This window comes from Pongo pygmaeus, chromosome 9 (genome assembly GCF_028885625.2).
Source record: "Pongo pygmaeus isolate AG05252 chromosome 9, NHGRI_mPonPyg2-v2.0_pri, whole genome shotgun sequence".
Lineage (NCBI taxonomy): Eukaryota > Metazoa > Chordata > Mammalia > Primates > Hominidae > Pongo > Pongo pygmaeus.
Window position 1 is genome coordinate 119,956,747 of NC_072382.2, and position 27,383 is coordinate 119,984,129.

Below are 27,383 nucleotides of genomic sequence, written 5' to 3' on the forward strand. Positions count from 1 at the left end.
TTGTATCCTGAAACTTTGCTGAATTCATTTACCAGTTCTAGGAGCTTTTTGGATGAGTCTTTAGGGTTTTCAAGGTTTATGATTATGTCATCAGCAAACAGAGACAGTTTGACTTCCTCATTACCAATTTGGATGCCCCCTGCCAAAGGATTTTTAAGACTAACCTTATCAAATCTTACAATAGCAACCAAAAATATAGGAACCGCACATTTCAGACCAAGAATTAAATCAGTGGCTGTCCACTGTGGCAAGCCATGAGTATCAAGAAAGACAAATGCCTAAACTTCACCCGGAAATTTCAAATCAGGAGGCCTGTGGTGAGGCCCCACAAGGAGCCACCAGCACAAATGAAGAACCACTGAGTTAAATCCCAAAGCTGTATTCATACCCTACTTCCAACCCATTCACCCCAAACCTTTCCCAGGACCAAAACCAGCCTCTAGTGTGTTAGCACGGTTTGGCTTTCCTCCAGGAACTTCAGTTTTTCCAAAAGTTTCTAACTGTAAATTCCTCACCAGGACTTTACTTCCCCCCTCAACCGAGGCATAAAAATAGGACGATTTCCACGAACCACACTTATTTAGAAATAATGTGCCAGAGGAATGATTTGGGTTGGTTTTTATCTCTGATTCTTCCCAGTAACTCATCCACTAAGAACACTGCCCACAGGAGGGTCTGATCCAACAGGGGTTTGAGGCTACTCAGGTCAGCCTGATTCCCAGGGCCAGTGTCCCACTCCAGAGGCCAAGTCCATGCTCCCCTCCCCTCAGCAGGGCCTGTTCCTCCAGAGCTGTCCAGTCTCTCTGCCAGGCTCCAAACTCTCCATCTTCAGTGTATTGACCAAACAACGAGACAGGAGAACAGCTGGGAGAGCGGGAGTCTGAAATCACTGGTAGAGTGGCCCAGGACACACAGAGGAGAGAGTCTCCACCGCTGCTGAGATGAAGGGACTCTGCTTTCTTCTCAAAAGGCTTGTTGTGTTTTTGGCATTCCCCCACCTGACTTTTTTTCAAGTGAGTTGTTCCGATCTGACCTCAGAGAAGGCCAAACTGGGTGCTGTGGGGGAAGGGCAGAAAGAAACAAAACATGCTTGTAAGAAGCTGTTCCATAATCATAGCAGCTGCTGTTCATTGAGCTCTTCTCATGAGCCTGGCCCAGTACTGAATTTCATATGCATTATCTCATGTGATCCTTACCACCAGGAGGTAGGTATTATTCTTGTCCTTCTAAGGATAAGGAAACTGAGGCTCAGACAGGCCAAGTTACCTGCCCAAGACCATCTGGCTGCAATACAGAGTTAGAATTTGGACCCAGGTCTGTCTAACTCCACAGCTTGTGATCTTAACCTCTGTGTGTACAGCCTCAGAAAGGGAAAACAGCAAGGTGCCACTACATTTACATGAATTTCATCAATTCAACAACAAAAAACAAAGGCTCTTTGTTACCCCTGCTCCCTATCAGAGAACACCTTTATAAATGAAGTCCCAAACAAGTGGCCTGCAGTCCCAAATTCACCAACAGCCTTATTTAACTTGGCACATCATATTTTAAAATAACTTGACTGGCCCCTGCCAGCCTTTGAGTTTGCAGCCCAGGCCTCTCCTCTTACTCTATTGGCTCTAGATCAAGAGGACAGGAATGGTGTTTTCTACAAAATCAAAACCATGATCGCCTAGCATTAAACCTGGGGAAGTTAGCTGTGAAGACAATTGTTCCTCCTGCATCATCTCCACCTCGGAGACTTTCTGCAAACAGTGCCACCCTGGCTGGTGACCCACTCAGCAGTAGCCACGAGGCAGCTGTATCAGCAGGTCTCCAGGAGCCAGGATGAGGCCTCGCAAGTTACTGCAGCATCACATAACAGTATGGGAGAAAGATACAGGGGGAAAATGATTCCATTCAGCTGCAACTTCAGAGTGGAGTTAATGTTTCACTCGGTGGATCCAGGCCAGGCCTCTGATCTCACACTTCCCTGGCAGACCTCTCTCTGCTGCAATCAGCTGGGAGTCATGTGTCCTCAGGGCTGGTGTGACAGAAACAAACAAAGTCCATCATTCCACAAGCAGAGGAGGCCAGCCTTCCCAAACCCACAGAACACTGCTCCTTAATAGGCTGGGTGCCTATAATTAGTCTACAAATAGCACCATGCTCATCGCCAGCTCACTCCTTTTGTCCCTACCCCTACTCACTGCATGCCCCGAGGTGCCTTTTCCAGGCGCTGTAGTTCTCTAAGGGGCTACAGAAGTCTAAGCAAAGGGAAAGTAGGAATCAGACTTCAAAATATTGTATGAGATCCAGCATGTAGCCTGCCTGGCAGTTAGATTATGAGAAGGTATAATAAGTCACAAAGTTAAGAAACAAAATCTAAGCATTGGAAGGAATTCTACTTTGACCTTTTGATAGCACGGAAAACGACTCACTGCAACACAATACTTGCCCAAGGATCTTATCCTATTTATCCTATTTTCTTTGTTGTTGTTGTTGTTGTTGTTGTTTTGAGACAGGAGTCTCGCTCCGTTTCCCAGGCTGGAGTGCAGTGGCGTGATCTTAGCTCACTGCAACCTCCACCTCCCAGGTTCAAGCAATTCTCCTGCCTCGGCCTCCCAAGTAGCTGGGATTACAGGTGCCTGCCACCATGCCTGGCTAATTTTTTGTATTTTTAGTAAGACAGGGTTTCACCATGTTGGCCAGGCTGGTCTTGAACTCCTGACCTCAAGTGATCCACCTGCCTCAGCCTCCCAAAGTGCTAGGATTACAGGTGTGAGCCATCACGCTCAGCCTTTTTTTTTTTTTTTTTTGAGACAGAGTAAGACTCTGTCTCCCAGGCTGGAGTGTAGTGGTGGATCTCGGCTCATGTAACCACTGCCTCCCAGGTCCAAGCAATTCTCGTGCCTCAGCCTCCCAAGTAGCTCGGATTATAGGCACGCATCTCCACACCTGGCTAATTTTTGTATTTTTAGTAGAGAGGGGGTTTTGCCACATTGGCCAGACTGGTCTTGAACTCCTGGCCTCATGCAATCCGCCCACCTCAGCCTCCCAAAGTGCTGGGATTTCAGGCATGAGCCACCACACCCAGCCGTGTTTTCTTTATTAGATTGAACCGATGAGGCAAAAGACATCCTCCCTGCCCCCAGTAAAGGCCACTCTTCACTTCTTTTCACCACTAATATAAATAATCTCTGGTGATAACCTTTCATCCTTGAGCTTGGGTAAGAAAGTTTGATATCGCTCTTCTATCCAGCAGAACTTCAGTTTCTCAGACTTTTCTGCTACTTAGAAAAATCACCGCCCTCAGCAGCCTCCCTTGGGCAACCCAGCCACGCCCACCACCACCACCACCTGAGCCTCTGACACCTGGCTGCGGCCAGAATCATTCTCACCATGGTCATGTAGGTGGCCTCTGATTTTTCAGTTGGTTCTTCTTCCTCGATCACCTCCCGTACAATTATTGGGGAGTAAATGTGTTTCTAGAGGGGGAAAATGGTACAAAAATTCCTAAAAATTAGATGAATCTTATACACCAGAGAAAAGGCCACCTACTCCTATTTGCTGGGCATCGACCACCCAAACTGGTAGGTTCAGAGGGTTACTGAGACCTAGAGAATTCTCAATAATGATAATTCAGTCTTCAGTCTTCTTGAAAATTAACCGTCAAAGAACACAGTCTTAAGAACCAAACTCTTTGCTTCAAAAGCCAAACATCTTTGTTTAGATGGATGTTTAGGTAGCAGCAGGGGTTCCTTATCTTGCTAAATTCCTTGTATTCGGGGGTTATTTCCTTCTAATTACAGTAAAGGCAGAATGGCATTAATCAGCAGTGAATTGTCATCGTCTCCCTCAGAGGATTTAAGTGGCAGGGCCAGCCCTCATTGAACCTCACAACTGTGAGGTTCATAGTCCTGTTGCTCGTTAGGAAAGCAGTATCATCCAGTGGCCCATTCTTGGACTACTGCACTCTACTGGGAGAAAATCCTACTCTTGGGACAAAAACAGCCCAAAATAGAGAAAGGTAACCATTCAAAGAGTTTTTTAAAAATTAAAGAAAGAATGGGAGTTAAAGAAAACCAATCCATTTCTCGGTCTCTAGAAGCAATTATTTATAACTCCATTACAAATCAATATGGAGAGAAAAGTCCTTCTTAATCCTTTCTTGCTAAGATCTTAGACTATTTCATTTTAAGCATTGAATTCCTTAACTCCTGAATGTATTATAATTCTCCATTAGACTTTAGACAAATAGCACTTCCTAGATTACAAAGCATTTGCATATCATCACCTTATGTGAGCCTTACAACAACCCTGTCAAGCAGGCTGGGCAACTATAACATCTTTATCCTTATCCTCATTTTGCTAATGAGACTCAGGGAGGTGGCAGATCTTTCTGACTCCAAGCGCAGTGCTCTTTCCTCAGCCCAATACCAGGATCTGCTGCCCGGGGCTGGCCCAGCCGGCCCCATGCACTGTACTCCGCAGAGGCTCTTACTTTAGCGACAAAGGCTTCCTGAGTCCCTGCTCTGTGCCAAGCACTGGCCTGCAAGCTGCGACGTACAATGGGTAAGATATGGTTCCCGGGGGAATGAGAACGGCCTAGGCCTGCATCTACTTAGTGTTTTAGGCTGAAGCGTGTGTTCACCTCCCCTTCATATCTTTCAAAATGGCAGGGTTTTTCTTTTATCTCCGGATTAGTCTCCTTCGTGTTCTTCACCAAGACTGTAGAATTCAACGAACTGCAAGACATGAAAAGCATGTGGAATTAACCAGCGGGCATGGTTCATTCAAGGGTCCCTACATGAGATCCCTTCTTGGCTTTGTGAAGAGAGAGACACCAGAGAAGGAACTATTCTCTCTGGACTCCTGCAGCCAGGGCTACCCGGCTCACCTGGAAACCTGAGAAGCGCATCTCTTCTAATGAAGAACAAGAAGCCGTTCTGAAGATAATTTAGGCTGAAAAACAGCTTCAACTTCTCTATTATCACTCAAGCCACTTGCAGTCCGTATGGGAGAGGTTATTTTAAGTGAATGAAGAGAGACAGGGGAGATGGGATTCCATTTGACCATCCTGTCTACATTTCTGAGGACCAGGGAGTGCCGCGGAACCAGCAGGGGGCAGCAGGAGCTCAGCAAGACACCAATGCGAAGAGCTCCTGGCCTCTCCGGGGGGCGGAGCGGAATAATCCCCACAAACACCCCACCCAAGCCCCAGGCCGGGGGGGTCTGCGCCTGCCCTGTCGGGGCCCCTTGGCCTTTGATCTCATGACCGTTTGCCTTCTGAATATACTTTCTTTTTTTCTATTTTGGCCTAAGGCAGAACTAAAAAAAAAAAACTCAAGGTTTAAGCTAGAAAAGAAACCATATGTTTTGGTCTCAGTGGAAATATTTTCATTGTATTTTCTGCTTTTAAAGTTGTATCTTCTCATTGTAAAATAATTCAGATAATACAGAAACGTAGACAGTTGGAAGTTCCCTGCAACCCCTCACCCCATGGGATCCACCTTCTCCTTCGTCTCAAATTCCACACCATTACCCACATTTTACAACTGTCCTTCCAAGCCTCCCTCAGTGTAAGCATAAGCTCAAATAAAATGTATTTAGTACATATGCTGCTGGAGTAAGCATCATATTATTTTCTCTTTTATAAAAATGAGGTCATACCATAAATTCTGTATTTTTACCCCTTGGATATCTTTCCATGTCATTACATAGAGGGATCTGGAGTGTTTCATTGAGTGAAACACTGGTTCACTGAATCATTGCCTTTCCAACAGACACTGGCAATTATCCCTATTTTTAATTATAAGCAAGACTGCAGTTTTGCACAAATCTCAGCATATCCATTTAATTATTTCTTTAGAATAAACGACTAGACATGAAAGTGCTACCTTTCCTTTGGCGGGAAACTGAGGTCCCAACAGGGGAAGTAAGCCGAGAGTGGAATCCAGGTTGTCTAGCTCAGTGCTCCGAGCATGCCTAGAGCAAAGACCTTTAGAGAGGCCAGCCAAGTTCAAAACCAAATCAGGAAGCCCTTGGGAGTGCAAGTGAAAACTTAGCAGGCTCAAGTGTTTTCTGCAGGATCCAAGACCCACTGGGAAAGAACACTCAAAAGTCAGGATTATTCATGAGGCCCTTTCCCACTGACACTATTTCAACAAGGGAGTCAATCTGCACTACAAACATACTCCATCGGTAGTTGGATAAACTGAGGGACATGGATCTGCCAACAGCCAGTGAAACACAAGTGTCCCTGTTGGAGCATCTGGGCACTTCTGAGACCCTGGGAGAACTACTGATGAAATTCAGGCCTTTAAAAGCACATTATTATTATTATTATTTTTTTTTTTTTTTTTTTTTTTTTTTTTTTTTTTTGAGACAGAGTCTCGCACTGTCACCTGGGCTGGAGTGCAGTGGTGCGATCTCAGCTCACTGCAAGCTCCACCTCCCAGGTTCACATCATTCTCCTGCCTCAGCCTCCCAAGTAGCTGGGACTACAGGCACATGCCACCATGCCCAGCTAATTTTTTGCATTTTTAGTAAAGACAGCTTTTCACCGTGTTAGCAAGGATGGTCTCGATCTCCTGACCTTGTGATCCGCCTGCCTTGGCCTCTCAAAGTGCTGGGATTACAGGCATGAGCCACCGCGCCCAGCCAAAAGCACCTTTTAATAATAATTCATTTAGAACCTGAGGGCACCCATTCAAAGATTTTCTCTCATAATTGGAATGTGGTCTTTTAGATAAAACCACTGGCAACCCTTAAGATCTTAGCTTCTATGCGGAAAGTACAGTATGGATAATTTAAAAATCATCTTTTAGGCGGTGAACGGTACTATGATAGTTCTTGCGTAAGATTTATGCTCTGAATTATGCCCTACTGAGACCCCCATTTCTAAGGGAGTTGGTAGTCTTTACATGATAACAAAGTGAATGAGGAGAGCGTAGGAATATTAAATTCTTTTCCTGGGCACAATAAGCAAAGTGGGCAGGGTTACCACAGTTGATTCCATTTAAAAATGTCCCCTTCTGTGAGAGTGGCATAAGTAGGGCCCTATCACCCTGTTCTACTTTGGGATAGAGGCAGCCTTGCACCCCCAGCCTCCCAACCCAAGGGGCGGGGGCAGCCCTGTACCTCCTATTCCCACAGGTCCTCTTCACGATCAATATCAGAACAGGAAGCAGCAGGATTGTGGCACAGACAATTCCCACGATGATCACCAGCTGATTACCACCCAGGACCAGAGGCCTCAGGGCTGCCGGGGTCACCAGTGCTTGGGAAAGGAGAAAAGCAAGGAGAGGGTCTCAATACTTTAGCAAAGAGCTGAGAGCCCCACAGCCCTATACCAAGTAGCACCAGCCAGGCCAGGAAGCGGAGGGGAAGGCCAGACTCCACCCCATATCTGGACACTAGGGACACTGTCTCCATGAGATTGAGAACCAAAGTCTAACCCCCTCATTTACCCTAAAATGTAGATTAAGGTGGGTGGGAGAAGAGGCTAGCACTTCACCTCCAGTAAAGTTTCCTTTCACATCAACAATTCTATTCTAAAATTTGGCTTAACAAGTGACCCAGAAATAACAGGCATTTTAGAGGCTGCTGATCTTCCTTAGGGCAAGTGGTTGTCTTCAAAAGAACTCATGCTGCAAGACTCAGCCCCACAGTGACGATACCAAGTAAAGCTTCCGGAGGTATTTCTGCCCATATGGTGCCTTCTACTCATCTGCATGGTTCTTTCTAAATACATAAAGCAAACACCTCCTCAGGGCCAGACAGCACTAGGTACAGGGGATTCAGAGATGAATGATGATGTGTGGTCCCTGCTTCCAAGGAAGGAGACAAACACGTCAACAGAAAACCACAGGCTGCTGTAGGCACTACAACAGAAGTCTGTATGGGGAACAGAGGGGCACAGAAAAAAGGGTGTCCAATTCTATATGCAGCAAGTGAGAATTTGCCAGCAAAAGTTCTAAAGTTTAACCTGAGACTTATAGGAAACATCCAGTTTGTTGGACAGACAATATGGAGAAGGACAGAGGGGATGTTCTGCATGAGATCTGGAGGCCTGACAGGATGGTAATTTTAGAAACTAGAAAGAGTTCAATGGGTCTGGCACAAAAGTGGCATCTGTGGGTGTGCTGGAGAATTTCTCTGGGGAGATGACCGGGTCCAAGTCAGGAAGGACCTTGACTATCTCAACCAAGAATTTGGCATTTTTCTGCAGGCGATGAAAAAAACATTGAAAGATTATTAGCAGTGGAAGAGAAAGTTCTTAACGTGATTTAGAAAGATGGCACCAAGAGCCATGTGAAGAATGAGGAGCAGTGGCTGAGAGAGAAAGCAGAGACTGGTTAGAGGCCTACAGTTCAAGATAGAGATGAAGACAGCCAGAACTAAGGCAGCAGTGATGGACTGGAAGGAAGACAACTTCAAGAGCCTGTAGTAGGAGTCAAGGACTTGTTGACCTGACCTGTTATATTAGGGGTCTAGGGAAAGAATCAAGCACACCCCCAGGCATCTAGTTAGACAACTGAGGTTGGGGAGATGGGCTGAGGAGGGGTGTGCAGGGGTAGGTTAGACATGTTGCATATGAAGGATTTGTGGAAAACTTGTGTAGAGTTGACTAAGTATATCCATGGGTGTGTGTGGAATTGTGTCCAACATAGAGTGCATATAAATGCTACCAAGGGAGAGAAGGCTGAGGATGGATGATTGCAGAGCCATTGGTGATCTAAGCTGGAGTAGAGGTAGAACAAGCCAGAATGCAGTGCACTGAGGAGTCAATGGGAGATGAGACAGTAAGACACCAAACACAGACCTTTAGCAAGCTATTTGGCTATCTTGAGAAAGAAACACATGATTGTGGTGGTGGTTGTACAACTCTGAATGTACTAAAACCATTGAGCTGAACGCTTTAAATGGGCAAATTGTATGGTATGTGAATTGTATCTCAGGAAAGCAATCTTAAGAAAAAGAAAGACACAGAATGGAGCTGAAGATAAAAAGACATAGAATGGAGCTGGAGTAGTTAAGTGGTAGAATTGAGCAAATGTATCCATTGAATGGTAGAAACCAACAGAAAGTGAGAGCTCAAAGAGCCATGTTGTAAAGCTCCTGAGAAGGATGCCACCTGGGCACAGGGGGCCAGATAAGCCCAGAGCAGAAGGGACCTTCCTCTGCCTCAGGACGGCAGGGCAGAGATAAGAATGGGGGAGACACAGATATGTTTGTGGGTGGAGAAGCTGCATGAGCCCCCATAATGGCTCGATTTTCTCTGTGAATTGGACTTCTGAGAAGGAAGCACACAGATCTGCCCTGCTCCCCTCTCCAGCTGGAGACAAGGTGCCTCCACAGACTTAAGTCTCTGGCCTGAGGTATGAGGTATATTCCATCCTCACCCCATCTTCCCCGCCCCCAGCCAACCACAGCCAACTCCTGAAGGCCCTAGTGAGAGGCAAAGTCCACAGGCCACATCCTGATTGCTAACTGGGTTATGGTTTAACTTTAACCCCTCACTTATCAACCTCTCTCTGTCAACACAATCGAGTCTTTCCTCTCCTACACACCACTGGCCTTGATGCACACTATTTGCCAGAATCCAGAACCTCTGATCAGAAAACCCCTCCATTTTTGGTTCTAGTGCCTGCGTGTTCCTCTCTGTTCCTGGCTGTCTCTCACTAGCTTAGGATCATTTCCCGCTCCACTCTAGCACATACAGCACCTCCCCTGAAACCAAGTATGCTGACTTTGGACATCAACTCCGATCCTTCCCCGAGCTTCTGTATCTTTACATCAGTAGATGACCCTGGCAATGAGTGGGGTCTGGTAGAGGATTGGTATTCACTAAATTAGCTCGCCTCTCCTTGGCCTAGCAGTGGGGCCAGAACTAGGGTGAGGCAAGCCAGGCACCTGAGGAGCCACCTCTAAGGAGGCATCATTCTCAGGGTTGTGCAAGGCCAGAGTCAGCACCTGAGAGGGATGCCTCCTTCAATTTTGCATCCTAGGAACCTCTCCGGCCTCACTCTAGTTCTGGCCCCATGCACCAGCCAGGAGGTCCCTCAGTGCTCCCCAGCCAAATGTTAGATACTTCGAGGCTCTTCCGGGCTGACATGCAGCACAATGGTTTTCTTGAACACCAGGTTCCCTAGGTGGATACTGCAGGTGTAGTTTCCTCCATCTGACTCCCTCACTCCTTGAAGCATGATGGAACCATCATTGCGGAAAATTTCCCCCACCAGGTTCACACGATTCTGGAAGTGGCCCCAGCTCTGGGAGTACTCCGCAGACATCCTGAGTTTGTGGTAGTAACGAAACACAATCTCCTCCTAGAAGTGAAATGCAAAAAGTATGATATTGTGAGGACTGGAGTGGAGTGGGGAGCAGAGAAAATGGGGATGGGGGAGGGAAGATCTCAGGACTCCAAGGCCCTGCTAGGTGAGGGCAGTAAGGGTATTATCAGACAGCATTAAATAACACAAAGTCATGTACACACACATGTGCATGCGTGTGTACTTGTGAAGGACATCACCAAACCATGAACAGTTTTTCCATCTGAACGGAGGGATAAGAAAAGGAGGACTTTCATTTTATGCACCTTTCCAATAAAAAAAAAGCAAAAGTATACTTTTATTCTTGATGACATTTCTAGTTGGATTTCCAATAGGAACCTGAAACATGTCTAAAACTGAACTCTTCATCTTTCCCCCAAACCAGTTCTTTCCAGTCCATCCCATTTTGGTACATGGCAATGCTTTCCTCCAGATACTCAGGCTAAAAATCCTGGAGTCATCCTTAATTTCTGTCTTTCTGGAACAAATCACATCGAATCCCTCAGCAAATCCTATCACCTCTACCTTCAAAATATATCCCCAATCCAGCCAGTCCTCACCTCCTCCACTGATACCATTCTGGTCCAGCTCATCTCTCACCTGGATTCCTGCAACAGCTTTCTTACTTGTCTCCCTGCTTATTCTCTATGACAATCTATTTTCAGCAGATGAGCCTTTAAAAATGTAAGTTAAATCATGTTACTCATGTGCTCAAAACCCTTCATGTTCCCCACTCCCATTTCTACTAAAATGCAAGGCCCTGCATGACCCAGCCTATCTCCCTTTTCCTCTGACTTCAACTTCTACTTGCTCTTCCCTCACCTACTTGGGTCACTGTGCTCCAGCCACATGGACCTCTTGGCTGCTCCTTGCATACTGGCTGCAGGGCCTTTGTACTTGCTACTGTCTATGACTGCAAGAACACTTCTCCCTACACATATGCAGGGTTCACTCCCTCACTTCCTTCACACCTCTCCTCAAATGTCATCTCAGTGAGGGCTCCCCAAGCACCCACATAACAAAAACCACAAAGTCCTGCTTTATTGTTCCCCGTAGGCTCTTACTATTGCCTGATGTATTATATACTTCTTTATTATTTTACATGTATCTCCCTCCATCTTGGTTGTAAGTTTCCCATCAGGACTGGGACTTTGAGTATTCTTCATATAGCAGATGCTTTAAAAATAACTTGTTAAATGAATATTGGCATTTAAAAAAAAAGGGAAAAAGATTGCTTTTTTAAAGCTTTTAAGAAAAGTTAATGGGTGTGTAGACACAAACATGAATGAAGTGACCTGGCCCCTAACATTTTGTCTCTCGTGATTCAAATTCACAACCTCAAAATGTCAATTCTCATCCTATTTTCTCCTGTGAATCACTCAATGGATGACATTTAAATGTACGGCAAGCTCTCAGGGGTGAACCTGGGACCAGATGTAATTCCCCATACTCCATCATGATGTCACCCACTGTGACCCACTCAGATAGCATAGAGGAATCAAGGGCAAATGACTTTGTTAGAGAGATGACTTGGAATATGTTTTAATATATGAAAGTTAGTCTTTAATAAATTTTGCAACTTAACTTTTGTTCATAACAAGTTACTTGGGATATCCCCACAACACATGTTGACCCATAAATATACAGCCACATCATGGTTGAGATCTACTGGTCTAATGAATAAACTTGCTTTTTCCTGCTTTATAGAGTTCCCGTAAAATACCCCTCACCCTGACCCCCAGGATCAATCAATCCCAACACGTGAAGTACCCATGAAAATTCCCTCCATCACATAAATGGGGCAATGGGGCACAGACGAAAACTCACAGAACTAACCCCAGTAAGAATAAAAGTGTAATCACTTTTATGCCCAGCCCATTGCTTTCTTGGCTGGGCCACAAAAATCATCTCCCTCATTCTCCCATGGACTCTATACAAAGGAAAAGGGAGAAAGAAGGAAACTAAAATGCAGGTGCCAAGTCTTATACAAAATGCTTTACATGTACAATCTCATATCAGCATCTAAAAGTTAAGCATCATCATCATCTTCCTGTTCTTGTTCTTCATTGGAGTTATCTTTCCCACCAGAAAGCTGAAATTGCTAGGAGAAGGTCCAGTTCTGATAAGCACCAAAGCCCAGGCTCTTGCAACACCTCCTCATGTGCCTGATTCTACCTCTGTCCTGACACCATCAGCCAGAGCCTTCTCTAACAGAGTGATGTTTCCTCCTTGTTACCTTTGCGCGCCGTCCTGAAAATATCCATTCTACCTTGGTCACGTGTTTCACTTCTGTGCTCTGGAAAACACATCCCATCTGAATCAATTCACCCACACGGACCACGAGCTCTGAGGATAAAACAGTAAATCAAGTCAGACTCAAGTTATAATCTATAGAAGTCAAAGAATTTCTAGAAGAGATCATGTTTAGCCAAAGACCCTCAGCAGCAAAAATCGCTGTCACCACCAAACACTGTACGTATTCCCTCTGTAGGTGATCCAGATGATTCCACGTGGGCAAAGTACTCAGAGCCTCCTCCCTCAGACCAGCACAGCATCATCCCCAAGATGAGAATACCCTCTAGCTGCGCACATGTACCAAGCCTGAGGGTTTCTGCTGTCTCCATACCACCATAAACACTTTCTGGTCCTCTTTAATTCCTTTCTCTTTCCCCTTTTCCAGAATTCCTCCCATGAACTCTAATTTCACATCAAGTTTGTACTAAAGGAAGTATGGGAAATCTCAAAGCCGCCACTTTATGTTCATCATCTTAGACACCAACATCTGCTTAGCATAAACAGGAAGTGGAAAGTTATAGAGCTCTCATTCTTATATTTAACACACTGACTCTCCCGACTAAAAAAATGAACCATGGGTAACTTTCTTCAACTTCTTTTATTATTTTTCTTTTATTCTAGGACCTAGTTCTGGCCTTGGTACAAGTCACAGGACTCCTTGCTAATTAAGCCAAGACAAAAGACAGCTTTCTCCTTGACTTTTCTTTCTGTTTTAATCCTGCTCTCTCCTGCCCCCACCCTCCCCACTTCCTCTGCTTCTGGCTTTCCAACTCCTAGGCTCTTCCTTCTGCCTATTGTACAAGCAGCTGACCCACCATATGTTTATTACATAAGTCATTTTAAGTGGCCTGTGAAAAAGAAAAGAAGTAGAAAGACATTTCTGATTTTTCAAGTAATGCTCTATACACATCAGCCACAAAGTTGATTAAGTAATGAAAGGCAGGGTAGTGTATAAGGAACACACAAGTCTAGGTCTTAAGTGCACAGGGTTCCTTCAAAAGACTGTTAAGCAAAGATCACGAGGGAACAGAGTGCATAAGCCACCCTTTCATCCAAATTATTTCCCTGGGAGAAGAGTAACTTCCTGCCCAGCAGGAGAAATGCACAATAGGAGGAAAGCAAAAGAAAATATTATGAACTCTAAAATCTATGGAAGGAATTATTTTGAAAGCGATAAAAAAGTTACTCCAAAGAATACCAGTAAGGAAGCAAACTCCCTTTAAATCTATCAGCACATTAAGAATTAAACTTTAAAGTGCAATAATAACAACTGAACATACTGAGTCCTTTCAATGCACCACCATGTACTAGACACCCTATACACGGTAGATCAGTTAGTCATTACAGTATTTTGAGGTTTGTATGACTAATCTCCCGTTTTACAGAGAAGGAAAGTAAAGGAGCCCAACACCACATGGCCAGGAAAGGTAAAGCCAACATTTAAGCCCAGGCCTGAGTGAAAGGAAAGCCCAAGTTTTCTCACTCACTCTACTGTGGCACCCCACATAAGTAGAAGGATGGCTGATTCTAGAGCAAAAGTAGAGGACATCAAACTAATTATTATTTTCATCTATAGCATTTAAATTAAGAACTATGAAAAAAAGAATTGAAGTGGTAGAATCATAGAGAGACTGTCAACTGAAGGGTAAACTTTGTAGAGAAAATTATAGATGACTGCAAAAAATGGAGTTGCCGTGTTGGTGGAGGCAACTTACATAAAGCAAGTTGGAGCACGTTCCACTAGGCAAAATTGTTAGGGGTTGGATCTATTCCCATTCTAGCTGGAAGAAAAAAAAATACAGCTTGCTCCACTAGCCACTGGGGGAATATCTGACTATCTCTAACATTGCCCTAGCCTGTTTCCATGGATTCCTCAGCTCTTGAAATTGACTCCTTGTGGTTCCCTCTGTGTCTCTTCTAAGCAGGAAAAGGCTATGTTTGCATGGACAAGTGTTCAGGCATGGCATTAGAGACCAAAGGCAGAAAAAGGAAGCAAAAAGAGAATCCTTTGTAATACCAGCAATTTGGAGAGGCTGAGACAGGAGGATCACTTGAGCCAGGCTGGTTTGAGACCAGCCTGGGAAACGTAGGGAGACCCCGTCTCTACTTAAACAAACAAACAAAGCCGGGCATGGTGATGCACACCTATGGACCTAGCTACTCGGGAGGTTGAGGCAGAAGGATCACTTGAGCCCAGGAGTTCACGGCTACAGTGAGCCATGATCATACCACTGCAACTCCAGAGCCTGGGTGACAGAGCAAGACCCCACCTCAAAAAAAAAAAGACAGAGAGAGAATCCTTGGGCACAGGCATCTGATTTGCTTCTTCTTCCTGGAGAACAAGAGCTTTGGAATTAAGAGAAAAATGACAATGAAAAAAAAGTAGGATAATTAGGAGAGGAGCCAGAGGCCACTTCCTACAACTCCATTTTTTAGAAATCAGATTCAAGCAAGGGATGCTAACTCAATAATTTCATTCGTTCCACAAATGCTTATTAATTGCTTACTCTGTGTCAGGGGCTGTGCCCAGGCAAGCAGGGAAAACACAAGTGAATAGGTGTGATGAGTGCCATAAGAGAGGAAGGCAGGGTGCACCAGAGGAGTTAATTAATAAAGCTGGGAGGCTAAGGACCTAAGCTAGCTGCAGGCGGGAAATGGCCCCAGATTCTAGTTCCCTAACTACATTGCAAGCTCTCCTGGGGTCACAGACTGTTCCTTGTATTCCACACTCTTAAAGAATGCATCTAGTTCTGTGGCTTGCAAACTTTTACTTTCATTTATGTATTTTTATTTGTAAGTGTTTATATCAATAAGCAAAACTAAATTTTAGAGACACTAGCTGATGTTAGTTTGGATATCATTAGTTTATTATAAAAAAGAGACATGGAAATTATTTACACAATGAAAGATTTCAGAACTCCAGTGGAATGAGTGGCTTCACATGAGGCTTTTTCAATAGTGATTTATTTCGGTATATATACTTCCCAAGAATGCCACCATTTCTAAGTAAGAAATTATCCCTGTCATCCAGAACTGCTTTGGTGCCTCCATTTTCTAGATTCTGGGGGAAGAATTTTATCTCCAGCTTTTGGGCTAACTGGTTGAATCTCTCCACCATTTCCTTTAGAACTCAATACAACAGCTTCTACAGTTGCTTGCAATACTTTTGAGATTTTTCTGGAAGCATAATGCCTCCTTTGGTTACAGTCTCAGCTGCATTCCTTTCAACTAATACCCAGTCAAAGAGGCGAAAAAAACTTTCTAAGTAACTCGGGCCACCACAGCTTACACTCTCCCTTTCAAACTGCTTGCAAGCAGCAGAATCCTTATTCAAACCAAATCTTACCTGGCAGCCCAATGAATACAACAGGAAAAAGGAAAAGGACTTTGGTTGCAATGCACGTGGGAGCCTAGGGTCCTATCTGAGCAGGTATGTCTGCTACCAACCCCCTGCCCCGCTCTTACCCTTCATGTTCTTTGGAGCTTAAGGTTCTACAAAGCACAAATTTTAAAACCACTGACTCCTTCCACTTATAAATGGAAAAATAAAGTGCAAAGAAGAGTTAGAAAGATCTGCTCCTTTCTTCTTTTTTCTATTTTAAGAGACAGGATCTCAGCCCTGTCACCCAGGCTGGAGTGCAGTGGTGCGATCACAGCTCACTGCAGCCTCCACCTCCTGGGCTTAAGTGATCCTCTCACCTCAGTCTCCCCAGTACCTGAGACTACCACAGTCATGTGCCATCACGCCCAGCTATTTTTTTTTTTTTTTTTAGACATAGGGTCTCACCATATTGCCCAAGGTAGTCTCAAACTGGCCTCAAGTTATGCTCCCACCTCGGGCTCCCAAAGTGCTAGGATTACAGGCATGAGCCATCACACCCAGTCTTTTTCTTTTTTTCTCTTCTTTTCTTTTCTTTTTTTTTTATTTTAGATAGAGTCTTGCTCTGTCACCCAGCCTAGAATGCAGTGGTGCCATCATAGCTCATTGCAGTCTTGAACCCCTGGGCTCAGACAATTCTTCTGCCTCAGCCTCCCAAAATGCTGGGATTACAGGCATGAGCCACTAAGCCTGGCCTGCTTATTTCTTTTCTATCCCCCAGAACACCTAACATAGGGTGCCTATAAAATACAGATGTAGCATCAATGTGGATAACTGATGAAAGGTATTAGGGCACAGTAAAAAGAACATGGACTTTGTTGTCAGAGGTGCCAGGGTTCAAGTACTAGTTATTCCCTTTAATAAATATGTGTCCAAAACATATTTGGACACATACGTGAGCAAAACATCCTTCACGAGGCTTTTGTGAGGAGGAAATGTGTTTAAAGTACTAATACAATAATTATCAATATTTTAATAAAATAACTATATTTTTATTGACTGAAATAATTACGATCATTTTTCGAAGATTCACTCTGTGGTAAGTACTTAGCCCAAAGGCTGGCATTTGCTCAAGATAATGTTTCCTTGCCTCTTGCATATGAAGTCTCTTGCCCCTTGGCCCCTCTTTAAGTAAGCATTTGCGTACCTTTGGGCTCCTCTGGAAGCACATGCAGTACCACCGCCTTCTTGAACACCTGGCTCTCCCCTTTGAGGCGGATTTCACATGTATAGGTTCCCTGGTCAGCCTCTTGCACATCTTGGAGCAGGAGAGAACCATCATTGCATAAGATGTCCCCCATCAAGTGTACGCGGTTCTGGAAGCGCCCTATAGGCACACTGAGATTGGAGTAATAGTATAGCACATATTCGTCCTGAAGGGCAAAACAGTGTTGGAGAAAATCAAAAGAGGTGCCAGACCGAGGAGCCTGGATCCCAAAGACTCTGTTATGTGGGGGCAGCAGAGCTGTCATCATGATCGTGATCCAAAAGCATTTGGTACCCAGTTAATAAAAATAATGTGCCAGGCAACAGTCTAACTTGCACAAGCTCTGCGACTCCCTTTCTACAAAGACAAATGGAGAAATGCAGTCCACATTTTATTTCTTACAGTTTAAGGTAAAATATAGCACCCACTCTGAAGATCACTCTACGGTTTTAAACTTACAACTTTTGAAAACTATCTCTCATTTTCACCCTATTTTCTGCCACGGCCCCAGATTAGATGGCATTCAAATGCATGATCTATTTTCACTAGTGCTGTGGGTGGTGTTGGCGTAAGAATTCCAGGCATGGCCGGCTGGCTGCCACTTTTCTCATTTCTACCCTCCTCCCGGCAGCAGTATCATAACACAAAAGGAGACATCCACAAGGAATGGTTCCAGGCTGGGCCCTGGGGAATTCTTTTGTTTTTGGTTTTGGTTTTGTATTGTTTTCCTCTGTCACCCAGGCTGGAGTGCAGTGGTGCAATCACAGCTCACTGCAGCCTTCACCTCCTAGGCTCAGGTGATCCTCCCACCTCAGTCTTCCAAGTAGCTGGGACTACAGGTACATGCCACTGCAGCCAGCTAATTTTTGTGTTTGTTTTTTTGTAGAGATGAGGTTTTGCCATGTCGCCCAGGCTGGTCTCGAACTCTTGAGCTCGAGTGATCCCCCCACCTCAGCCTCCCAAATTGCTGGGATTACAGGCATGAGTTACTGCACCCAGCAGAAATTCTTATTTCTGCTTACACCATGGGTTTATCCCTCTTATAAAAATAGAGGCCAATAAAAATTTGAGTGAGAGTAGCATTATAGGGACAACAGGTAATGTGCTCTGAGCTACAAAAACAATATTTTGTTTGCAAACATTGGGACTTTATTGTTAGTAACAAACTACTTGGGATGTTTTTCACAAATGATCCTGATATACGAGTATCTATACAGATTCTCTGATGAGGCTTAATACACTGTTCCTCACTCCAAAGAGCTCCATGAAAGAACCTCGCCCAGCCATGCTGCATCTGCTAATCCCAACACGTTAAGCAGCCACAAAGGAGAAAAAGATGATTCCCCAGCACATACATGGAGCAGTGAAACACTGAAAGAATCTGTCCTCCTCCCCACCCCAAAAAAGATCATTGTGGTATAGTTCTTATGCCTAGGTCAGAGCTCTCCTTTCTAGAACCTCGGAATTTACCCCTCTCACCCGCTTCTGCTACTTAACAAAGGGTAGAGATAAAGGAAGGAAACTAAAAGAATTTCATGTGCAAGAACAAGGATTCTCTCATTTCATGTTTGTGTCTCCCATCAGCCCCTTAACTACTTGAAAGGTAAGCATTACCATTATTGTAATTGCCTTCCTCTTCACAGCTCAGGAAGCTAAGATCAGCAAGGTTGAGTAACTTACTGAGCAACAGCTGATAACATAGCCAAGTTCCTGAGCTAGGATGAGGCCCAGTTCTGATAATCTCCAAAGCCCCAGCTCTTGCAACACCTCCTGGTGGCACCTGATGCCTGACTCTTAACACCACTTTGTCCTGACACCAGCAGTCAGGGGCTTCCATTACATAGTGATGTTTCCCCTGTGTTACCTTGGCGTGCTCTCCTGGTGACAGAATCCAGTCTATCTTGAATATGCATTTGTCTTCTGTGCTCTGGAAAACACATCCCATCAGGGCCGAATCACCCACATGGACTGTTAGCTCAGTGGGGGAAACATTCAAGTCATTCAGGCCCAAGGAATAATCTATAGAAGTCAAAGGCAAGAGGACACATCATTTAGACAAATACTCTCAACAACAAAAATCAATTTCAATCATGGAGTACTAAACACCCCTCTCCCTGGATGATCCAACATAAACAAAGTCCTCAGAGGCATGTTCAAAGGCAGCATGGCATCCCTGTCCTCTAGTTACCTATATGGCTCATCAGAAGGGTTCTGCAATCTTCATACTACAATAAATGCTATGTGGCTCCCTCCTCCTATCTAGTCCCTTACACTTTTCTGGAATTCTTCCTCCCAACCTTTCTAAAGAAATAAGGGAAAACCCAGAAGTCTCTCCTTTCTGATCATGAATTTAGAAACTCACCTCCACTTACCATAACGAGGAAATGGGATGTTCCTTGCTCTTAAGTCTCCCACTGGTTCCCTCTCTGAAAAGGGACCTTTTGTTTACTTCCTCATTTCCCTTTCTGTTAGTTCCTTTACAAAAGCATTTGCTGGCTGATTCTGGCTGTAGGGCAGGTCCTTGTAATTAGGCCACCACAGAGCACAGCTTTCCTCCTGCATTTCCATTGTGTTTGTCCTCTCCCTGCCTCACCCCTCCAGCTTTGCCATCAGCTTTCCAGCCTCTAGGTGCTTCACACAGGAGCCCCTGCCCATTATCTCTATGTTGCTCAAGCAATTTCAAGCGATCACTACAAGAAAAAACCATTACATGGATATTTCTGTTTTCACAAGATATGCTCTATGCAAAGAGACAACAAAATCAAGAAAGATACATTTAGATGCTGCCCAGTTCATATCAGAGAAGAGCCAAGTGATAGGAATGAACAGAAAATGTGCCAATCTTTTCATCCAAGCTGTTTCCCTGAGAGAAGAGAGTTCACTTCCTGCCCCAACAGCAGGCTTACACAGCAGGGAGGACACAAAAGAAAACATCAACTCTAAACCCTTCAGAGGGAATTATTTTGAAAGAAATCAAAATTAGCTCCAACAAATATTTGGAATTTTCCTGTAAGGAAGAATTGAGCTGCTCCATGTGTGATTGAAAGTGTAATAAGCGAATTTAATATTAAGAACACTGTGTGTAGAATTAAATGAAGGACTGCTAGGAAGCAACAACAGCAACCAAAGCAAAGAGAAATTGATGTTTGAAGGGCAATCTTGGTAGAAAAACAGCTGAAGAAGATGAGATTTTCTGCAAGAAAGGAAAACCTCTCCACAAAAAACTACAAAACCCCCAGTGCCACCAAGTCACCACACACAGGGGTTGGACTGGTAGCTCTCTGGATCAGAGGGCAAAAACCTGCAGGCTGCTCCACAGACCTCTGGGAAAATGTCTAAATACCTTTTGAGATCATTATAACCCTGCTTCTTTGAGAAAAATTATCTAATGAACACCATTTTGGTGCGCGTGCATGTGTGCATATTTGTACACACTCTGTATTGCCTGGAATAGGAGCAAAGGCAACCCTGTTGTATACTTTGCTGAGTCAGGGTTTAAATCACTGTCCAAAGTTCAAAAAATAATAATAAAGAGAAAAAGAAAAGGCTGTGAGAGCAAAGCACCTGATTAATTTCTTCTCCTTCCAGAACTACATCCATGGGATAAAGAAAAAGGCATGGGGGAAAAGGATGAAAACCTAGAAACCAGTGGAGATGAGCAACAAGAAGCTCAGCACTTAGGGGAAGCATAAACAGGAGACCAATCTGATCTGAGGAGATGGCCAGGTCAGGCTCCTCAGAAGGAAGTGGAGCATAATGGGAAACCTGAAGGGTAAGGAAGCATCAGGCGGGCTTGCTAGGGTGAAGTGTTGGGAGGAAGGTTCCAGGCAAAGGAAACCACCATAAATCGGGAAAGAGCTCAGTGCATTTGAGGAACCACAAGAAGGCTGGCGTGGCCATAGTATGAAAAACAGCTCTGGGTCTCTCTCTGGTAATTTCAGTTCCTGATTCAAGGCGAACTGTGGTTTTAAAGATAACAATTTAAAGTGCAGGAATGCCATAGAGAAACTTTCCCTTTGTCACGTAAGAGGGTCCCAGAACACCCTTTAGGACCCAAATGCATTCTGTTTCTAATGGAAACAGGAAGATTCAGCTTCCCAAGAAACCATAAGCTAGCTGGCTTCAAAAACAGCTGCTTCAACAAAACTGTGAAGTTCCACATTACGGTTTCCATCTTCAACAAACCCAAGGGAATCAAAAGTATATAAAATTGGCTTTTAATAATGCACAGAACTTAGGAGAAATCAATACCCCACGCAGTCCCTTAGCTTCTACTTACCCAGTAACACTGGCAGCAGGATGAGTTTCAGTGGGCAAAACATGCTGCTCTCAACTTTCAAATCTTAAGATAAAAGAACAAAAATCAGAAAATCATGTCAAGAGAAGCTCATTAATTTAAAAAACCAATAGTGAAGGACCATATGGAGCAGCCTGTGTTTGAGACACTGGTGTGCAGCATTGAACAAGAAAAACAGACGAGGTCCCAGGTCATTTGCAGTTTGTGTGTAGCGGGAGGTGGGGAAAAAAGAAGCAAATGAATGAATGAATAAGAAAATACCAGATGTCAATAAGTGCTATGATGAAACAAAACAGAGCAGTGTTTGAAGTCACTTGGGGGCTGCTTTAGATTGGCCATAAGGGAAGTTCAGATGAAAGCTGCTTTTCAAGAGAAAAAAAGCAAATGATTGCAGGATGCCCTTGAGATGACAACCCTAGAATTTCCACTACCTGTGTGTTTCACACAAACAAAAAATTATAGGATATCCAGCCTGAAATTTTTCCCCATCTCTCCACCTAAATTAGAATTACTACTTTTTTGGGAGGAAGAGGTGGCAGGAGGGAACAGAGTCTCACTCTGTTGCCCAGACTGGAGTGCAGTGACGTGAACTCCAGGGCTCAAGCAACCTTCCTGTCTCAGCCTCCTGAGTAGCTGAGACTACAGGCACGCTACACCACACTTGCTAATTTTTTTTTTAAGTAGTAGGGAGGTCTCACTGTGTTGCCCAAGCTGGTCTCAAACTCCTGGGCTCCAGTGATCCTCCACCCTAGCCTCTCAAAGTGTTGGGATTACAGGCATGGGCCACTGCACCTGGCCCATGGTGAACTTTTTATCTTATTTTTTTTTAACTTTTTAAAGCAGGGCAGTGTGGCTAGAATGAGAATTGGGCTGTGCATTGGACAAAAGTATGTGTTTAATATGCATGTTTTCTCTGTAGTATTCATTTCATTGCATTCACCAGCCCCTGGAAAAGGATTCACTGTTCTACCAAACACCCCCAAATTTTCTTAGCTAAACAGAAGAACCTTGACTCTCAGGAGTTACAGTGCAACCAGTCTTGAGTTCCCACCTACTACTACGCCTGGCCTCAGCCGTGGTCTTTACCCCTGGCCACCCTGCCGCTGGGGAGATTCCACCTCAGAATCTGCTAAGAGGAAAGATATGTTTTTTGCATTAACAGCAAGGTACCCCACCCAGCTCTGCTGGGACATCTGGCACATATGGTAGCCATTTTAATTAATAAAAATTGATTACCTGGCCGGGCGTGGTGGCTCACACCTGTAATCCCAGCACTTTGGGAGGCCGAGGCGGGCGGATCGTGAGGTCAGGAGATCGAGACCATCCTGGCTAACATAGTGAAACCCCATCTCTACTAAAAATACAAAAAATTAGCCGGGCATGGTGGCAGGCACCTGTAATCCCAGCTATGGGAGGCTGAGACAGGAGAATGGCGTGAACCTGGTAGGCGGAGCTTGCGGTGAGCCGAGATCACGCCACTGCACTCCAGCCTGAGCGACAGAGCGAGACTGTCTCAAAAAAAAAAAAAAAAAATTGATTACTTAAGACATTCCTTAATCGTATTTTCCAATCAACAAAATCCTCTACCTGAAAAATCAGAGTCAAGCTATTCAAGGAGGTTCCTACCTTAGGTCCCACTTACACAGAGAAGTCAGCTGATCTTGCTGAACCTGTTTCCTTGCCTTTAAAAGGGATTGATAATGAAAGGATCTAATAGGATAACATAGATAACAGTGCTTTGAAAATAGGAAGTATTACCATGGAAGATTCTTTATATAGATAAGAGTCAGAAACAGAGTTTGTAGCTTTAGGGGAGATTTTAGGTTCTGAGTTTCTACCTTTCTAAGAATGGCAAGTGATGAATCAGAATGAACAGGAAACTTAAGTTTCCATTTTTGAACCTTGTTGTAACAATGTGGATAATAATTACACTGAGCCAGATATACCAGGAGTCACATAGATTCCCCTAAACAAAAGAACCTCTAATGAAAACACAGACCTCTCTCAACATAACCAAAATCCCATTCCTGCTCCATGCCACCCACCTTGCCCCATACATACATGCATGAAGGTCATAAGGGGCTTCCTTTATGGTATGTCCTAACATTAGTTCATCACATCTGGGACATCTGTTGCCTTCCCCAGAGAGTTGGTTGTGCTCCCTCCTCTGCCCAGAAAACAGCACTTAGCAGTGGGACATTCCCCCTGCAGCTCACCAACCGCATGGAGGAGTAATGACTAATTTATATGTCTGCCACCAACTCAAGTCTGCAGACTCTAAAAGGCAGCACCATACGTGCCTTATTTATACGTGTGTCTGTTACCGTGCTGCAGCACTGGTAAAATGCCTGGCATATACTGGATAAGTGCTCATAGCTGACAATGTGACCATTAAGTTGAAATCAACTTAAAGGCATCTTGCAGCAGTCCCCACTCCACTCTATTCTAAGAGGAAGCCAGCAACTCTAAAAAGATTCTGAACCTCGGCACTAAACCCGAGTAACTCAGAGCCACACCCAAACCATCTTCAAACAAATTCTAAGAAACATGAGTATCATGAATAGAAGACGCTCATTGTCAGTCCTACGTACTCAAATGCACCACTAGAACTCAGTGAAGAGAGAAGCAATGATTTTAGCAGCAAAATTACTAAGAGTTTTTTTAAATGCTCTTCTGGGCTCAGATCTTCCTTTAACCAACTCTTTGATCTTTGGGAAAATCACTGGGCCTTGTTTTCAATATTAAAAGATCAGACCTTTTTCTTAATAGAGCAGCACACTAGAAATCAGTAGTTGATATGTAATAAAGCAGAGAAGGTCAATGCCAGGCCCTGGGTGCTTTACACATTAACTCATTTAATCCTCACAACAACCCCATGAGGTTGTACAGATGAGGAAATGAGACAGAGAATGACAATGTGACTTGCCTAAGAACACAGAGCAAGTGGCAGAGCGAGGATTCAAACCCAGGCATCCTGGATCTGAGCCTGTGTCTTTGCCACACTATGCTCTTCCTCCACAGTTGAGAAAGTAATCAATATTTTAGAGCAAAGCTTTTCTGAACTTTATTTGTCAAAACAAGATTAACCTGCGCCTCCTGACTGAATGATCTTCCAATCCACCTTGCTCAGGCCTTCACCCAGTTAACACCTACTCCTCACTCACATCTCAAGTTAAATATCATTTCCTCGGGAAACCTCTCGTCAACCTCATCCCAGGACAGGTCCCCAAGCCACATGTCTTTTTTTTATTTTGAGATGGAGTTTCAGTCTTATTGCCTAGGCTGGAGTGCAATGGCATGATCTCAGCTCACCGCAACCTCCGCCTCCCAGGTTCAAGTGATTCTCCTGCCTCAGCCTCCTGAGTAGCTGGGATTACAGGCCTGCGCCACTACGCCTGGCTAATTTTGTACTTTTAGTAGAGACAGGGTTTCACCATGTTGGCCAGGCTGGTCTCAAACTCCCCACCTCAGGTGATCCACCCACTTCAGCCTACCAAAGTGCTGGGACTACAGGCGTGAGCCGCTGTGCCCGGCAGCCACATGCCTTAATAGTACCTCTACCTTTCCTTTAGGGCATGGGCCACTGTGTCTAATTATCTATTTATTTGTGTGCTCATTTAATTAAGACCCTGCTGTCTACCTCCACCCCCAAGACTATAAGCTCCATGAAGCCAAAAGCCATGCCCATGAGCCACCGCACTTCCAGTGCCAGCATGGTGTGAGGTACAGGGACATCCTCAGTAACTACTTGTCAAATGAATTCGTAACACCTTGGACATTTACCAAGAACACTATTTACGTTTGAATTTCCTAGTGAGTTGACAGATATTTGCAAATTCCTATCTATATATTCACCAACACACACAAATTCTGAATTTTATATATACATATTTAGCTGAATAACAAAATTCTGATTTCGTATGTAGATGAATAAAATGAATTTCAGTTTTAAAAAATATCCAGCAAAAGCATTCAGAAGCACCTTAAGCACCTTGATAATAGACACCATTGACATTCGCAACTTCTACCCTGCTTCCTTCTCTTTCCAGATACTGATTTATCTCCTCAGCAGATGTTTGGAGATAATTCTCCATAGTAAGTTATCTCATCTGTTGGCCAAACATTTTGACCTGAGCTCATGGTTCTTTCACAATATAAATTCTGGCAAATACCTTCTGTCCTTCTAGGGGGTTATAACTATCAGGATCTTCTTTTCTATTACTAATAGTGTAGGGGGGTTAAAAATGGGCAAATGGTCTGAGCAGACATTTCTCAAAAGAAGACATACAAATGGCCAACACATATATGAAAAAAAATTCTCAATATCAGTAATCATGGAAATGCAAATCAAACCCACAATGAGTTATCATCTCATACCAGTTAGGGTGGTTATTATCAAAAAGACAAAAAAATAACAAATGCTGGTGAGGATGCAGAGAAAAGGGGACTCTTATACATTGTTGGTAGGAATGCAAACTAGTACAGCCACTATGGAGAATAGTATGTGTGTAGTCCTGATAAGTAAGCAACAATGAGGAGGGGGCCCCAGCTGGAGGAGGGCCCAGGTGAGGAAGAACAATGAACAACTGTTCTGAGACATAGCTAATCTAACAACCTGAGGGCATAATGACTTCTATGGGCACAATGACCTCTTTCACAGGTAGCCCCCTCCAGCACGACCCTATAAAACTTCTCTTCAGCCCCTGCCTCTTTGCAGACAGCGCCTTCTCTGTTGGGCTGCCCATTACAACCTTACAACATGTTTTCATACCTTCTCTAATAAATCTGCCTTTCTTTCCTATGACTGTCTTGGTAAATACATTTGCTGCCGGTGACATCGGCCCTAGCTAGTCACTACCCGCAACATTTTGATGATCCACAAGGGGATTGCTTGGGGACCTCTCCCTTACTCTCTCCCTTGCCTCTGCTCCAACTCCACTATCTCAGTGAACAGCATCCAAGTTTGGAGACAATTGAAGGTCCTGGCCAGGGTTGCTCCCTGTGGACCAGAAGGTCCTGGTGAGAAGTCACCACCCAATCAGAGTTTGCTTTCCTTTTCAGTTTTCAACTGAAACAAACTCTAGTATCCCTCTGGCAACTTATGACAACTGGCCAGGGCCACTTCCTGGTGTGGCCTGAAGGCCAGGGGCTGAAGAGTTTTGTCTGCCTTGCCCGGGAGAGAGGAAAACCCTCTCCTACCTTTTCTGGTCAAAAGTCCCTCTGTGTGTCACAACTGGCACACATGGTTTGGGGAACTCAGACCTCCCTCTTTCTCACTCTAAATTCTCCGCATGAAGACAGGCAGACCTCCTACTCTGGATGTTCCCAAACTAGGTGAGCTCAAGCAGCCTCAGAGCAGTGAGTCTCCCCATTCCCCTCTCCTCTCCTCATACCTGAACCGATCATCCGGGGCAAGTCCCCAGTGCCAAGAAGTCTGATAGCTCGGATGCCCTTTAGAAAGTGCACCCAAGTCCGTCAGTGGATGTGAGTGGAACGCTTCTCCTCAGCGAGAAGCCCCAAGAGAAAGCAGTTTGTGTCCCCAGCAGACATTAGCCCCCAGAGGTTGGCTCATCATTTTCCAGTCCCACCATGGGACAAATCCCATCTGCTCCTTCAGACTCACCTCTTCATTGCATCCTAAGACATTGAGACAAATTTAACCCTCAGACTCTCAAAAAGAAACACCTACCTTTCTTGTGTAATACAGCGTGGTCCCTATGCAAAAAAAATCCTCCACTTAGTCTCCTCGGTCTTTTATAACCAAGAGCAGAATGAGGACCACAGGGCTAAGGAGAAAGAAAAATGCAGGGACAAAATGCAGGCTCAATTGTTGGCTGATTTAGAAGCCCTCAGCTCCCTCCAGGTTGCCCTAAGGACACTCCTCCAGGT

The 27,383-nt window shown here is 44.4% G+C and overlaps 1 protein-coding gene across 8 annotated transcripts in view; it reads right to left on the bottom strand.

Annotated features, from left to right (window-relative positions):
• Window positions 1-363: 363 nt before the first annotated feature.
• JAML (junction adhesion molecule like) overlaps window positions 364-27,383 on the bottom strand; it is a 35,238-nt gene continuing 8,218 nt past the window's right edge. The window contains exons 1-11 of one of the 8 annotated variants that reach the window (XM_054439435.2): window positions 23,556-23,769; window positions 22,731-23,002; window positions 21,477-21,539; window positions 19,062-19,216; window positions 17,138-17,363; window positions 12,553-12,662; window positions 10,076-10,313; window positions 7,123-7,261; window positions 4,634-4,727; window positions 3,381-3,467; window positions 540-1,056 (exon numbers count right to left, since the gene is read on the bottom strand). In XM_054439435.2, the coding sequence (XP_054295410.1) occupies window positions 964-1,056; window positions 3,381-3,467; window positions 4,634-4,727; window positions 7,123-7,261; window positions 10,076-10,313; window positions 12,553-12,662; window positions 17,138-17,363; window positions 19,062-19,216; window positions 21,477-21,519 (1,185 nt within the window). In that variant the 5' untranslated portion in view covers window positions 21,520-21,539; window positions 22,731-23,002; window positions 23,556-23,769 and the 3' untranslated portion in view covers window positions 540-963. The other 7 variants (XM_054439433.1, XM_054439437.1, XM_054439436.1 and 4 more) reach the window with 7 other exon arrangements.